Source organism: Diceros bicornis, chromosome X, assembly GCF_020826845.1.
Source record: "Diceros bicornis minor isolate mBicDic1 chromosome X, mDicBic1.mat.cur, whole genome shotgun sequence".
Taxonomy (NCBI): Eukaryota; Metazoa; Chordata; class Mammalia; order Perissodactyla; family Rhinocerotidae; genus Diceros; species Diceros bicornis.
The window spans coordinates 11398863-11414631 of NC_080781.1; the positions used below are offsets into that span (position 1 = coordinate 11398863).

General features: G+C 43.5%; 2 protein-coding genes across 4 annotated transcripts in view; both read right to left on the reverse strand.

The window, feature by feature from the left end:
- GEMIN8 (gem nuclear organelle associated protein 8) overlaps positions 1-15769 on the reverse strand; it is a 258299-nt gene that overhangs the window by 11736 nt on the left and 230794 nt on the right. Inside the window, exons 1-3 of one of the 3 annotated variants that reach the window (XM_058535459.1) lie at positions 7486-7570; positions 3841-3923; positions 1-41 (exon numbers count right to left, since the gene is read on the reverse strand). In XM_058535459.1, coding sequence (XP_058391442.1) covers positions 1-12 — 12 coding nt within the window. In that variant the 5' untranslated portion in view covers positions 13-41; positions 3841-3923; positions 7486-7570. Of the gene's footprint in view, positions 44-3840; positions 3924-7345; positions 7448-7485; positions 7571-15769 lie in introns of those variants that run through there. The other 2 variants (XM_058535460.1, XM_058535461.1) reach the window with 2 other exon arrangements.
- On the reverse strand, positions 13632-14221 carry LOC131400744 (ferritin light chain-like). Its single transcript, XM_058535462.1, has one exon. It carries the CDS (start codon positions 14217-14219, stop codon positions 13692-13694), a length of 528 nt encoding a protein of 175 aa, XP_058391445.1. The 5' UTR covers positions 14220-14221; the 3' UTR covers positions 13632-13691.

Here is a 15769-nt window from a genome sequence, read left to right on the forward strand (position 1 = left end):
CTTTGCTGCCATCTCTGTGAAAGTCCAAATGGGCACCGCAACTAGGAAAGAACAACCACAGTGCAAACACCTGGTCAGTACAGGTGGGCGAGAGTCGTGGCTATTTTGCAGTTTGCAAAGCAGCTCCTCAGGCTGCTTCTTCCCAGTACTGTGCCTGGTCTTCAGGCAACATCCCACCACAGGACCCTGGCACCTGGGCTATGACCTTGTGGGTCCCATTAGGTATGATTAAGTAGCTCAAAGGACACTGCATTTTTCGAGTACTTGTTTCCCTATTGAAAGTAAAGTCTACGAAAAGAACCATAGAATTAGTTAGTAGCTAGTATATATCTAAAAAATAATATACAGAACACGAACTAAAAATGTACAACTATGACTTTACTTACTAATTCTTAACTCATGCCGATGCCTATTTAAATTAACCCTGGATGTCCTCAAGCCTTGAACAGAACAGAATACATCTTGCTAACTCCCTGGAAACCTTTGTTGGGTCTTGCCTCAGGTTTGGGACTTGCAGCAGTCTCTCTAAACAAGACATTTCTCCAGCCTGGGTTGTCCCCTGGGCTTTAAGCCCCCAAAGCCTTGTTTTGGTTTTGATTGCAATAAGCATCTCTCAGCCAGCGTGTGGCACCACACTCTCCCTACCTAACCACTCCTTGTCTTTGCAGTAGGAGAAACTGTTCCGTGGACACTCTCCACCAAGCGACCATGTGGACTGCCTTTGCCCAGCAGCCTTGCTCTGCCAGGATTTACTCCTTCCTCCCCACCTACCTGTTTGTGATTTACTGATATGGCAGGAAATATCTAAGGTAAAGTTTATCTGCAGCTGTACCTTTTACAACCAATTTAAAAGAGACTTTTAATTTTTTTCCTTCCCATTCAGGAGTTCAGAGCCACTAAAATGCCAGCCTACAACAGAATGTACTTTAAAAAGGTTAAACAACAGTAATATCCTAAAACGCAAGAGAATTTAAGCATCTGTGAGATGAAACCACTAACAATGTGATGCTGAGCAAAGAGCTACCAGGGTTTCAAAACTTTGGAAATCAGATACTGAAAGAGTTCTATTTTTCCTACTTCACTCAATTATAGGGTAGAATTAAAAAATCTCCAAGCCTTAAGAAATAAACTTGACTTATTTTGTAACCTCTATCAGATGTTTTGCTATGGTTAATGTGGAAAACTGAGATGTTAAATTGACCATATCTTTTAAGATTTAGCCTAAAGAGAATCATTCACTTTCTTTTTAAGAATAATAAGCTTTCAAATAGGGTATTTCCAAGAGGGTTGCCATGATCTTCCGTAAATTTATCTTATACATAGTCCACACTTCCTGTTCTCTGTTCTCAATTCAGGAATACACACACATGCAGTAAATGTAAACTAGAAAAAAGCTAACAAATGCAGTGAAAATATGTGTAAATTAAGTTCACTTATTTTAAAACTATAAAGTTTTAAAACATGAGCAATTATCTGAAAACCTGGCTAACTGCTATGTGCTTTACAAGCTACTAAAGAAATATAAAACAGTCAACACCGTTAAGGGGCTCACCACCCAGAGCAGTAAAACTAACACAAATGAAATGATGGTAGAAATCAGTACACACTTGAGTGCTAAACGGTCAGATGCAGCCTTTAAGTGGCTAATTCACTCCAGCCAGGTTTCATATTTCTACCACTGAAATCTGAATAGCTTTCTGAGAGCCTGCAGCACATAATGACATTAAAGTGAACTCCATGTGTGTCCTAATCAATTTGTTTTAGAGATTAACAGGTAGCATAGGAATTAAATTAGAAAAGTCTAGGAGACATCAGCGTGTCTTCTGGAAATTAAGAGTTGTGAATCCAGACTTCTATGCCTTATAAAACATACTTAGAATCAGATCAATGTAAATATTAATTATTTTGAGCTGGGAGGTCTGACAGCCTCAAACATGTAATAAACATTATTGTGACTGAACACTACTGTAGACCTCGGAAAATTCTGTTTTTATTTATAACTGGGAAAATCCAGCCTGGCATTAAAAGTAGTACCACCAATATTCTGAAAATGCACAAGATGGCTTATGAGAGGCTCCACGCTGCAGAGCTGGAAGTTTAGGCATGCGCGATAAAGTAGACAACTGTTTAAGTGGTGTAAGTGTAATCCATCATGTTCGCCAGGCTGCTCAAATGCCCATGGCTGTGATTAAAAAGGGGGAAGGAGTGCTAATCGGAGGAGAGTTTACTTATTTATGTCTTTGATTTGACAAATAATTTGATAGAAGGGCTGCCATTTACACTGCCTCAGAGATCACGCAAGGCACACTCTGAGCACTTCTGCAGGAAAGCAGCCAGGACAACGAGCTGAGATGACTGAAGAAAGCCAATTCCAGCATTTGGACCCGAAGCAGCTCAGCTTCAGCCCAGTGTGCCGACTACCTATAAAGGCTATCAACTAACCAGCGAAGGCGCTGGACTCTTTTAAGCCCCAGGCTAGAAAAGAAAGACAAATTTATATTAATGATGAAATACAGGCAACTTTGTCATTGATTTTATTCTGATTATGCTTTCCTCATTGTTTTGGCCACTGGGACACTTATAACCAAATCTGCTGCCCTCCTCCAGCAAGTTGAGAGTCCTGGGGCTGTATGTTGAATATGCTCATTTCACCCTTGCCTTTCTTACTTTCCCTCCCCAAATTCCAAAACCTATGCATCATATTCTTTTACATTTTAAGTATTTTTAATATTCCTAAAATCCTACAGATATTCAATTAAAAATAGTTTCTGAGAACGAATGACAATTAATCTCTCAGAAATCAAGTAAGGTACAGAAAAATACATCTACAGGAATAGCTGCTTGCATGGAGCTTTATAATTATTACTAGCTCGCTATAGCCAGTATCACTCTTGGTATTTTATGCCAGCAATTTTTTTCTATAAAGGGCCAAATAATAAATATTTTGGGCTTGTGGGCCACATACGGTCTCTGTCACATATTCTTCATATTTTTCTTTTTTTTAAATTTAAAAAACGTTTAAAAATGTAAACATCATTCTTAGCTCCTGGGCAGTATAAAAAACAAGCTATGGGCCATCATTTGCCCACCCCTGTTTTATGTTAACACATTCTTAAGCTGGATAGACTCTGCCCTCGATATGCTGAGCACCCTAATCGGTCCTCACTTTCTACTTGGAAATCAGCAGAGGAACTTCACGATTCTCACATGTCTCATACATTATTGGGCTTGGAATGAGACTAGTGGAAGCAAGACAACTGTGATTATGACCAACAGCAATCTTAGTGACCAGTTCCTAATATTTGGGACAAAAGAATTGTCTCCATGACTAAATAAGGAAATTGGACCACTTCTTAAAGATCTACATAGACATTTAAAGACTTAATTAAAAAAAACCAAACTCCAGCAAAACTATCAATCAACAGGGCTCAGAAGGCATGTAGCGCCATGATTTCTGACGGAGACCCTGCTAGCTGCCATGTGCTAGACAGTAACCCAAGGATGGGAAGCAGGAGAGAGTTCTGGGTGTCTAGTCCCTGCAAGAAGAAATATGTACCCTTCCCTGCTAATGGCATCAGTCAGCTAGCTCCCAGGGGAAGGTGAGACCCTCCTCTAGGAATGCGTCCTGTTAACTTTTTAAAGCTGGTTACCCTTTCCACACAGAGTGCTTAAGGACCTACTAAAACTTCCTGGGTGCCTGAAAAGCCAACATGAAAATAATTCTAGACATTATAGCAACACTTCCAGACACCACCATCATCTCAAAGAAAAGAAAGTTTCTGGTTGCAGCAGATTTCGATGCCTTTTCAATGGTCTTGAACTTTATCTTTCATTCCTCACCTCCCTGGGAGTGTCTCCTACTCTTTTATGGCATACGTCTTCATGGACTGAACAGCAACTTTTCTCCTAATGGGATGGTGGAGCTGAAAGAAAAGAGATGGGCAATGTCAGGGCAGGCTGGGATCCACAGCACTACCAAGCGGGCAGCCCTCCCCAGTGAGCACAATGGCATCACAGTCACTACCCAGCTGAGCCCAGGCGAGCACAGAGACAGTATTCATTGTCTGTCCTCAACCACCAGAGAAGGAAGGAAAAAACCAGCACTGAGGTCATTCACAAAACACTGCCGAGGCCCACAGGCAAGACAGTGTCTCTGAGTCTTGAACCATATATTTTCCCATACAGCCTTTCTTAAAAAATGGACTCATTCTTCAATGAATCTGCTTATCTTGGGAGACGTATTTTTAAATGCATAAATATACATGAAGAATAACAGACAAGAGCTTTGTAATTTTTCAACGGATAAAATGTGACTATTTCCATCAAATTATTAAAAAATTCCACAAATAAGTAATGTGGCTTTGCTGAAAGGTAGTGACATCGTATATATTCTTTTTACTGCATATTTATATTCTTATAAATGTAGGATCTAGGATGTGTCATAGCAACCAGATCAATAAAATAAAAACACAAATTCCCCTCAAAATGATAATGTATACTCTGTAACTGGATTTTCCTGTCTTCCTTTTCCACTAGAATTCTGAAACTCACTTGCTTTGATTTTTGCATAGACACACATTAAAAGTCAATCATTAAATAAGTTATGCTGGCTAAAGCCCTGAAAGTCAAACCCTTCTAATAAGGCTCCCACCGATATGGATCTCTGAGCCAACCAGATAATTTGGGGGGATCTAGTTAGGCCTTCAGTACCCACTGTTTCAAGGTAGAAGGAAAGGGGTCTGCTGCAGATTGCTTAAAATAAATGAACGTATGGTGAGAACTCTGATTACATAAATTGAGTCATATGCAGTTCTAAGGAATTTCTGTATATGCAGTAATAAGCCCATCAGAGATGTTGTCCAATAACACACACACCCGTAGGAACTTCCTCAACTAAGATAAATAATAAAATGAGGTTTTTTGAGAGCATGGCTTCCTGCCCCCTCCCCCAGCAGCTTGACGGCAAATTCATCTGCCTTGATGCCCTCATTCCCTCCTGTGGCTTGGCATGGTCCCTGCTTAGTGATTTGGACAAGAAAGATGGCTCAAGTCTGAATGGCCTTCCACCCTCAGGAGGCCAAGCTCCATCTTTGCGCCAGACACAGGCCTCCTACAAGTGCACATGCTACTGTGTTCAGAAAGCCTACACCTCTCCAGCTATAGCAGCCACCCTTAAAATGGACGGGCAAGGGAGCCAAAAATCAGTTTTATTTCCTTTTCATTCCCTCAACCCCAAACCCCAATTTACTCCCTTCTAGATGTTGCAATAAGAAGTAATGTCACAAAGAAAGCATAGCATGTGGAAGGAGAAAGACTGAAAGGATGTACTAACCGTTCTTCTTTTTTTACACAAATGACATTCCACCCACAGAATGGCATTGTTTAATTTGTCAGCAAGGGTGATGGAATTGCGAATGGATTTATTCGCAAGCTCACCAAATCCCTATGTGACTAAAGTCAGAATCAGAAGTGAAATATGAGGCCACTCAAAAATCAAGTTACCCTCTGACTCATGAACACAACATGCAAAGGAATCGCTGAAAACTGGGATAACTGAGAAAGACATAACAATAATACAACTCAAAAGAGGAAAGAGGTAAGTTGGCTTCACTGCAAGTACATCCCTCATACAGCAAAACCTGGCGTGACCATAAAGGAATAAGGGTTGAACAGGCAGGTAATGCAAGTTAAGCGCATATGAGCAAAAACCATGACTAGTTTAAAGTGGTTGAGACTACCAGTAGATTTCAGGAGGCTTATTGCAAGTTTTACTTCTAAAGACTCACACAGGGTAATTCCATGTTAATCTCTCTCTTTTCTCAATTTATCCGGTATTCACTATGTCCCAGTCATTTGGACATTTAATCAGTTACTTGTAGGCATGGATTCTGGAATCTATTTCTTTTAAATTTCCTATTTTCCTTCCTATGAAAATCATAGCTAATATTTCCTGCCCTTGGATGCTGCTGAGATTGTTTCCAGATAACACTCTCCTCCTACCTCTACCCTTCCTAAAATCACTGAGTAGCTACTCACTCAAATAACTCTGACTATAAACTCCAAATCTTTTCAGGAAGCAGATGTTTAAATACATTAATATGTTTTGAAAGATATTTTCAATTCATCTGACCTTTGATCAACTACAGTTATGCTCTTTTTTCACTTGTCCAACCGTTTTCTGGCTGGATTTCCTACTGCAGAGAAGTAGTTCCAAGAGTTCTGCACCTACTTTGCTATCTCTCCAACCTCCACTCTAGCCTGAATTGTTCTATTTCTCCCCCATCCTTTTTATCTCACCCTATTCTTAAATGTTAGATCCTAAACAACAAAATAATTCTTCACCATCTGTAAAACAGTTTTAGAATGAAAATTTCTCTCTAGAGCTTTAGTTTGTATCCTTTCCCAGCACAGCAATGAACACACAGAGGGGACTTGTATCCCTTACTGTGAATTTGCCTTCACTTAGCCTATCCGAAGTTACTAACAATCGTTTATAGTTTCTGTTCGCATTGCCATCCCAAAGGGACTATTACTCTTACAAACTATATTAGTATACATTGTGTTTTTAAAGGTTATCCTCACCCCACAATTCATGGGAACCCTGAGAGTAAATAACCCCAGAAGTGTTGTGTTACTAATCTTTAGACTTTCAAGTAATGTTGTTCCGACTTAGGTGCAAAACAGCTGAATACAGAACCTAGCTTGTGAAACAACTTAAAAAATCATTCCTGAAAAAAATAAAATTGTTCAGAACCATCTGATCTGTACTAAGGGATTCTTAGGATTTCAAAGCTAAAAGGTACTTCATTGGCCACTGGTTCAACTCCACTTAATTACTGAGGAAGAAAAGCGGGCAAACACATTCTCCACCTCCACAGGTAATGTGCGTAAAAGACCACAGGTGCCAAATATTCTCCGATAACTTCCACCAAAACCTCTGACCTCCCACAGAGGTTACAGTGCGAGGGAAAAGAAAGAAAACCCCAATTTTTGAGTAGACGGGTCAGTATCCTAGACATCCCTCCACGGCTCAGGCTGCCCCGGGCGATCTTCTGTTGGGACTGGGCTGGATGAGCCAAGTCCGAATGCACCTTCCCGACCTAGCTTAACACAGCGTTACTCGGCACATCAGAATCACATGGCGCGCTTTAATAAAAATACCGATGCCTGGGCCCCACTTCTAGAGATTCGAATTTAACTAGTCTGGAATGGGGGCCCGGGCATCAGAATTCTTAGAAGTCATCCAGTGATGGTGATGCACGGCAGAGCTGAGATGCTCTGGAACCAGTCCCCTCTCACAGTTAACCAGCAATGACTGAGGAATCTCATGGGCGTCTGGCCGCACCTATTGCCGCAGGATGATGATAACTACGACAACGTTCCAGCCGAGCCCTCGGCTCTCCTGGCCTCAGAGGAAGCCAGGCTCCGGGGCCTCCAGGCTCCTCCCTCACTCCCCAAAGAAAATCCAGTCGTCCCCTGAGTCACCTCTTGGGCGCGCGGCTTGCAGATCCCGGGCGGTGGGCGAGCAGGAGCCTACTTCCGGTGGGGAGACTGAGAGGGCGTGAGTGGGAGGAGCTGTTGCCGGGGCGACTAGACGTGGGCTTCCGGTACGGGCACGTGACCGCGGTGCGCCAGAAGTCCCGCCTGCGCTTCGGCTGACGTCATGTCCGCGCCGCTTTCTGCATCACGCTGGGGGACTGGCGCGGGATGATGACCGCCTCTCGAGGCGGAGCGTGGAGGTTGGCGGGCTGGGAGGTCGCGTGCAGCGCCTGGGTAGGGGTACTGGGCGGGCGCCCCCCCCCCCCAGCCCCGGTCGAGCTGCGACTTGTGCGCCGACGGGTGTGGCGGGGCGGGAAGACGTGGGTCGTTTGTGCATGGCCCCCGTTCCCGCAGCAGTTTCTTGGCCTTTGACTTTTCGCCCTTCTCTCAACTCTTTCATCTTCCTTCCCTTGTCTTTAGTTAGCTTTTTTTTAAAATTTTTTAACTGAAACGGAGGGTGGTCGTAGCCCAGGGGGAAACGCCCAGGCTTTGGAAACATACTCACCCCAGATCTCAATTTGAATGTGATTCCAGCGCTTAGTTTATTAACCTCCCCGAGCCTCCGGTTCTCTCCCGTCAGAGGTAGATGATACCTAGTGCGCAGTGCGTGGAGCAGACAAAAACCAGTACCTAGTAACATTAGATTTATCATCACAGTCATTATCAGCAATACTTGCCCTGTTGGCCTCGAAGAGGTTTCATTAATAACCAAGCATAAACCACTTGAAGCCTAAGTGGCGTATCTTCTGGGGTAATTTGGCAAAATGCGGCAACAGCCCTAAAAGGGGACATACTTTTCTCTTAGAATTTTCACTTCTGGGAATTTATTCCAAGGAAAAACATGTAAACTGGATGTTCGTTGCAGAATTATTTTAAACAGTGAAAACTGAAAACAACTTAAATGCTTAATAAGAGATGGCTAAGTCAATTAGGCTATATCAATGGTGTGGACGTTATTACCATGCTATTCCTATGCTATAGAAGAATCAAATAGTATAGAAGAATATTAACTTTAACAAAGATGTACTGGATGCCTCCTATGTATCAATTATTATTCTGTATCTGTACTGTCCATTGTAACCACTAGCCACATTGTGGCTGTTGGGAGCTTGAAATATATGGTAGTCTGAACTGAGATGTGCTGTAAGGGTAGATTACACAGTGGATTTTGAAGAATTAGTATGAGAAAAAGAATGTAAAATATCTCATTTTTTAATAGTGATAACAGAAGGACTATTTAGGTTAAATAAGATATAAGATTAAAGTTAATTTCACTTTTATCTTTTTACTTTATTAACATGGCTGCTAGAGCATCATTTTATGTCACACGCATTATATATTTATATATTTCTATAGGACAGTGGTATTCTACTTACTGGATATACAGTGGTGAACAAGGCAGTTTTTGACCTCATAAAATTAACACTGTTGAGTAGAGCATAGACAATGAATAATATGACTGTACATCGTGGTAAGTTATCTGAAGAAAAGAAAGCAGGGTAAGGGCTAGAAGGTGTGTGTATATTGAGGCTGGGTTATTTTAGACAAGATTCTTCCTCACCTGTTCAGAAAATGGATGTGGGAGGGAATGAGATCTCTCTGGATAGAATGGGGAGGGGGTGGTAGGAGTGTGGTGTCTTCTAGGAAAAGTCAGGTATGGATTGAGGCTGGTAAATCAATTGGGGCCTGGTGGAATCTCTGCCTCAGGGAAGAAACCACATCAGGAGAGGAAGGAAAGAGAGAAGAGGGGTAAGGTACCAGGGAAAAAGAGCTCGGGGGGCCCTTGGGAAAGACAGAACAAACAGGCCCGGCATGGGTATGTTTCAGGTAGAGCAGTTACTGGAGTACTATTAGTATATACACTATAGTACTCTGAGTGTGTATGTAGCTATATAATGAGTATGCTATGGTATTAGGATATTATTTCAGCTGCTCTCAGACCCAGGAGAAGAGTGGCTCAAACCATTGAGAAATATATTTCTGTCTCTGGGCGTAAGGTGTCCAGAGTGGTAAGGTAGATCCACAGAGCCAGGGACTCAAATTCCACCTATCTTGTAGCTCCACACTCCCTGGTTTGTTACCTTGGCCCAGATGGTCCAAGATGATGCTCCAATGCACCTTCCCTCCAGCTAGTGCAAAGGGGGAAAGGGGAAGCTGGGGTTTTAGAAGTAGGGTTTTTCCACCTCAGCACAATTCGTATTTGGGGTTGGATAATTCTGTGTTCTGGGGGCTCTCTTGTGCACTGTAGGATGTTCAGCAGTATCCCTGGCCTCTAACCACTAGATGTCAGTAGCATCCCCCAGTTATGACAACCAAAAATGTCTCCAGACATTGCCAAGTGTCCCATGGAGGGCAAAGTCACGCCCAGTTGAGAACCCCTGCTTTAAGGGTACTACCCGTAAGGTACCCACAACACTTCTGCTCAAAACCCACTAATGGCCAGAAATTCATCTCTCAGCCATCCCGAGGGTAAAGGAGTCTTGAAATTGTCTGCTGGCCAGGTACCCAGCTAGAAGTTAGCTAAGGAAGGCAGCAAGAGGAGAGCAGATTCTCTCACACCCTTGTTGCTACAGGGAATGGAAACTCCGTAGCTGATTGAGGAGGTGGTCCTGTTCTTTCCATCTTCTGGGCTGAGTTTTAGTTATTATTAAATTTAATTCACTTGCATAAAAATATTGGTGATGGGGAACACTGAGCATCTAAAAAGTGACAATCCCGTTTGAAAGGGATGATCATCGTTACTCCAGAGGGTGGACCAGGGCGAGAAACTGGATTCTCAAGTGACGGCTGCAGGTTGGATTTTCACTTGTGTTTTATCGCCATCTGGTGGAAATTTATAAATCCTACCATTCCTCACCCTCGTGTTTGGTATTTTATTTGTCTCAGGTATAAACCTCAAATTACAAGTAACCCTTAAATGGATTTTAGCAAAACCTTAATGGGTCGTTTCAGATGAGGAGCTCTTTAAAGCAGGGTTTCTCACCCTCGGCACTATTGACATTTGGGGTCGGATAATTCTTTGTTGTAGGGGGGCTGTCCTGTGCACTGTAGGATATTTAGCAGCCTCCCTGGCCTCTACCCACTGGATGCCAGTAGCAACCCTGTTCCTCCCCTCTCCATTTGTGACAACCCAAATTGCCAAATCTCCTTTGGGGGGCAAAATCGTCCCCAGTTGAGAACCATTCCTTTAAACAGAGCATGTAAAAGTCCATGTTTTATTAAGGCCATATGCCACAGCAGTTTCACATCAGTGTATCCTGAGAGTGGGAGAGGCACGTCTGCAAGGGACGGGAAGACAGTACTGGGAGAAAACGAGGCTCCAGAGGCAGCATGATGTGTCCTCTTTTTTTACACTCTCGGGAGCTCTGCTACTGCTTGTCCCAATGGGTGGAGATGAGATTGACGGAGGGATCCCAAAAAGCCTGGTGAGAGGATGTAGACTTTCTTTAAATCCCCCAGGGCAAGGAAATCTACAGAGGTGATTACCTAAAGGAGGAAGGAGCACAGAATAATCCCAGACTGTGGTACCGGGGCCCCCAAGTTCCCCTCAGGGATGTACAGCTATGGATGATCCTGCCAGGTGTGGGAAGCCATAGCTAATCTTATGGGGCTTCCTGGTCCCCCCAACCTTGGTACCCCTCTGTGGCCTGAGTGTTGTGGAGAAACTGGTTAGGAGCCAGTCCCCCTGCCTGGGTCAAGTAAGTGGTGCTAGACCACCTGCAAACAGTCCTGAGTTCTTACTTGGAAGCTGCGTAAAGGAAAGGTCAATTTCCCAGGAGCATCCCCTAGCGGGCCTGGCTTCATGCCCCTCTGAGGGTCTCTCCTACAATTTCCCTTTGATTTCATCTTCTTTGCAAGACCCTGCCCCACCCCCCCAGACTCTCCCTTTGAGCCGATGACCTCACCTCCTACTGACAAAATGAAGATGACCAGGGGCATTTTATTACTTGGAAACGTATGGCCGTCTGAACTCTGCACTCACCGTGCCTCTTGTTTTAGAGGAAGAGGTATCTTGGCTTCTGCCTAGGTGAATCCGTTCTGGTGTTCTCTGGATCCAATCCCATGTCCTCACAGGCACCTTGCTCCCTCAGTTATGCACTTCTCTCTCACATCAGCACTTTTCTCTTTTTTGGCCCCTTCCCCATCAGCATCAGCCTTGCTCAGGCTCTCTGATCTTTACAATAGTTTTGGTTGATCTCTCACTCCTTACTGCTGTTTCTATTTCTCTTTTTTGTCCTACTTCTGTAAAAAGTGGGCCACCTTGATTCTCTTGCCTTCTTTCCACTCAGCCCACTGCCATTTCTCTTCCAGCACGTCCATTACAGTGTGGCTGTCGCACCAAGGCTCTCTGTGGACTGTCTCCTATCTGCTCTCTACTATTATTTGGCCTCTCGGCAGTGTTTGATGCAATTGACTATGTCCTCTTTCTTTGCAATTACCACATTTTCCCTCCTAAACTGCAAGAGTAACATGTGCTTAATGCACAAAACACAAGAAGAAAACAAACACAAGAGCAAAATAAATCTCAGAAAACATAGGCGCTGAAGCAGAAAGGAAAACAAGGCTCTCATTCCTACTTTCAAATAACTATTTTAGTGTATGTCCTCCCTATACTAATACATTTAAACACGTACATACCTCTCTCTTATACACACACATGTATAAAACCAAATGGTTTCTTGTCATAGATCCTATTATGTAACTCTTCCCCAGAAAGCTGACTCTGTGATGGAGTTTAGGGTGCAGGATGTTTATTAAGGAATGACCTTTGGACCAACACTTATGAAAGGGAAACGAAGGAAGCAGGATTGGGTAGAATATGGTTTCTCAACTGTGGCGTACTGACCTTCTGGACAGGGTAATACTTTGTTGTGGAGCTGTCCTGTGTATTGTGGAATGTTTAGCAGCAGCCCTGGCCTCTACCCTCCAGATGCCCGTAGCATACAACGCCCCCCGCCCCCCCAGTAATGACCAAAAATATCTCTAGACATTGCCAAGTATCCCTGGTGGTGGTGGCGGGGGTGGGGGGGTTGGGGGGGGTGGGCAAAATGGCCCCCAGTGGAGAACCACTGAGGTAGAGAGAAGAGCTGAACTTGGATGTGGCCTAATAGCAGTCTTTTTTTTTTTTTTTTAAATCTGCATTATTTAAAGTTTAGTTTACTTATCTGCTTATTTATACACAACCTTGTTCCAGAAAGGGTTTAAGGTGGCTTAAAAGAATCCATAAAATACACCAAGAAATTAGTAACGGAAGAATCAGGAATGAAGCTTATAGAAAAACGCTTATACAATTCTACTCATTTACACGGGGTGGACCACATACTTGGCTCTAAGCTTTCTAGCAGGCAGTCAAAAAAGGAAACTTAATTAGTTACATCATTTATGGTGTCCATAAAACAAAAGCAAGCCAATTACCCAAGTGAAGCACTGTTATTCCTAATATTAAGACCAGAAAGAAATTTCTCGAGAGGATTCATAAAGAGGTCAGTGTACGAGGTAATAATCACTGTTCTCAGTCACAACCTAATGGGAGACACAAAGATGAATTTCACAGGGCTCTTTCTTGTTGTATTTGATATAGGCAGACGGCATCACACTAACTTGAAAATCAGGAAAAGCAATTTTATCATGAGTTTTGGGGTTGGGGGGGCAGACAATATGATATGGTCAAGATACTCAGCTCTCTGCTCTGCTAGGCAAAACCAAAGATAAATTTTAGAACAATAGAGTTTAATCCAGTACCCAGAATGGCTTCAGAGAAATTATGAAACTCCTAAAATTGAATGCAACATTTTATGAATACGCATGTTTTTCTTGACAGAGAAAACATAGTTTATTAGATTGTTAATGTACCCAGGCGATTCACAAAAGTTAGGAATAATTTCTTTAGAAAATCTAGAGAATTAAACAGACTACAAATCCTTCATGCTATTCTGCATACTTGTTTTACCCCTCACAGCCTCTGCAAAAGAATCTTTTTTCCCCTCTGCAAAAAGAACCTTTCTTTGTTTCCATTTGGTCCCACGGCTTGGGCGACGGTTTCAGGGTGGTTAAAAAGTTGCCTCCTGGCTGGAGAAAGAGGCTCAGGCAGAAATCCCGATGCCAGGGCAATGCAGAGGAGTCGCTCAAAGGCTGCTGGGCTCCGGAACCTCCTAGTTGTGCTTGTGGCTGAGACTTTGGAAGAGATATTCGCCCAGCCCGGCCTCGGCGCCGGCCAGCCTGCGGAGATTGGTCAGGTAGTCGCCCATCATCTTAATGACTTTCATCTCCTCCTCGAGGAAGTGGCTTTTCAGAAAGGCACAGAGATGTGGCTCTGTGTTGGCACAACCCAGAGCATGCAGATCCAAAATGGCCTCGTTCAGGTCCTTCTCCAGGGCTATGGCGGCTTCCATGGCATCCACGCTGCCACTCCACTCATCTTGGGACAGCTTCTGCCCGTCCTGGACGAGGGCGCAGCCGCTCCACTGGTTTTGAAACTTCAAGAGCCGCTGGGCGCCCTCACGCTTCTCCTCAGCCAACTCGCGGAAGAAATGGCCCACACCCTCCACAGCCACATCGTCACCTTCGAAATAAGAGCCCAGAAAGAGGTAGGTGGAGGAGGCCCGCAGATGCAGGTTAACTAGGCGGTTGACGGCGGCCTCCACCTTGGCAGCGTAAGTCTGGGGGATCCTGCTGCCCATGGCTGGTCAGCAGTGAGGCGTTCACCACAAAATATGGCGCCTTAGCTGGTCCCTCCCGGAAGCAGCGGAAAGCCGGAAAGATAGCACCGGAAGTTGCCTAACAATAGTCTTTCTGGACCCCACGGGCATCTCGGGAGCTAGAATGGCCCTTATGAGTTGTCAGAAATCCGGCCAAGATGGCCAGGCCTTTATTATCTCACATGGAGCAGTCACTGGACATGGGCACTGGGTGAGGGGGCTCTCTGTGGCCCGAGCAACAAGTCCTTCACTGAAGGGGGATCTGGGCCATCCCAGTGTTCACGACATGTGTTACTCTACAACTGCTAATTTACTTCTCAGAATTTTTCTACTCAATGATAAAACTCCTGAGAATTGGGGCCATGCCTTATTTGGTTCTGCGTCATCAAAACGTAGCATACTACATGGGAATAAATACTGGTTAAATGAAATAATGAAATGAAATGGGACAAGAATTGTGGCTATTCGGATATTTGCAAACTTAAATACTATAATGAAAGGCTTCATTATGCATTTTCTTGAGATGTGGGAAACACCCAAAAGATTAATCCATATTTACATTATTTTATTTAATTATGAGTACTTCTTTGAGAAGTAACAAGAGTCACTATCAACTGATAATACTAAACAGTACTGGGCTAATCTTTGACAGTGTTTTGGATCTTTGGCAGATGAAGTTCTTTATCAGTAATTTATACAGAGGATTAGGGGACTGGGGTGGGACAGAGCCAATTAATTTATGAAATATTATTCAGAATTCAAGTACTGAAAATTTTTGCTTAAATAGATATGAGTATAAAGCACTATAATATGTCTATAGCACCACAAAATAGTACCCATCTCCATCCAGCAGAGGGCACAGCTGTACATGGTTATTGATGGAGAAATACTTTTAAAAGTTAACAGAAAGTGTGTTAATCTCACGGCCAGGGCTGGCCCCGTGGCTTAGCGGTTAAGTGCGCACGCTCCGCTGCTGGCGGCCCAGGTTGGGATCCCGGGTGCACACTGACACACCTCTTCTCCCACCATGCTGAGGCAGCGTCCCCCATACAGCAACTAGAAGGATGTGCAACTATGACATACAACTATCTACTGGGGCTTTGGGGAAAAAAAGGAGGAGGATTGGCAATAGATGTTAGCTCAGAGCCAGTCTTCCTCAGCAAAAAGGGGAGGATTAGCATGGATGTTAGCTCAGGGCTGATCTTCCTCACACACACACAAAAAATCTCACGGCCATACACTGTTGTGACATATGTCATCACAGGTAAATGAGTGTAACTATACATCTAAAGTTCAATAATGTGTTGTTTGTAGACTGCATTGCCAGCTCTATTCTTTCACATTAGTTTTTAAGTTATTATGTCTTCAACAAGCTCAGGATTAGGTTAATCTCTAAATAATACTGTTAATTTCAACTGGCTAAAATCATTTGAGCCCAACAAGGTGTAAGGGTTTTTTGGAGCATAATTCCACCTCTGGTGTTTTTTCTGTTCTCACAGGATATTTTATAAGTCATGACACAGAAGTAAAGC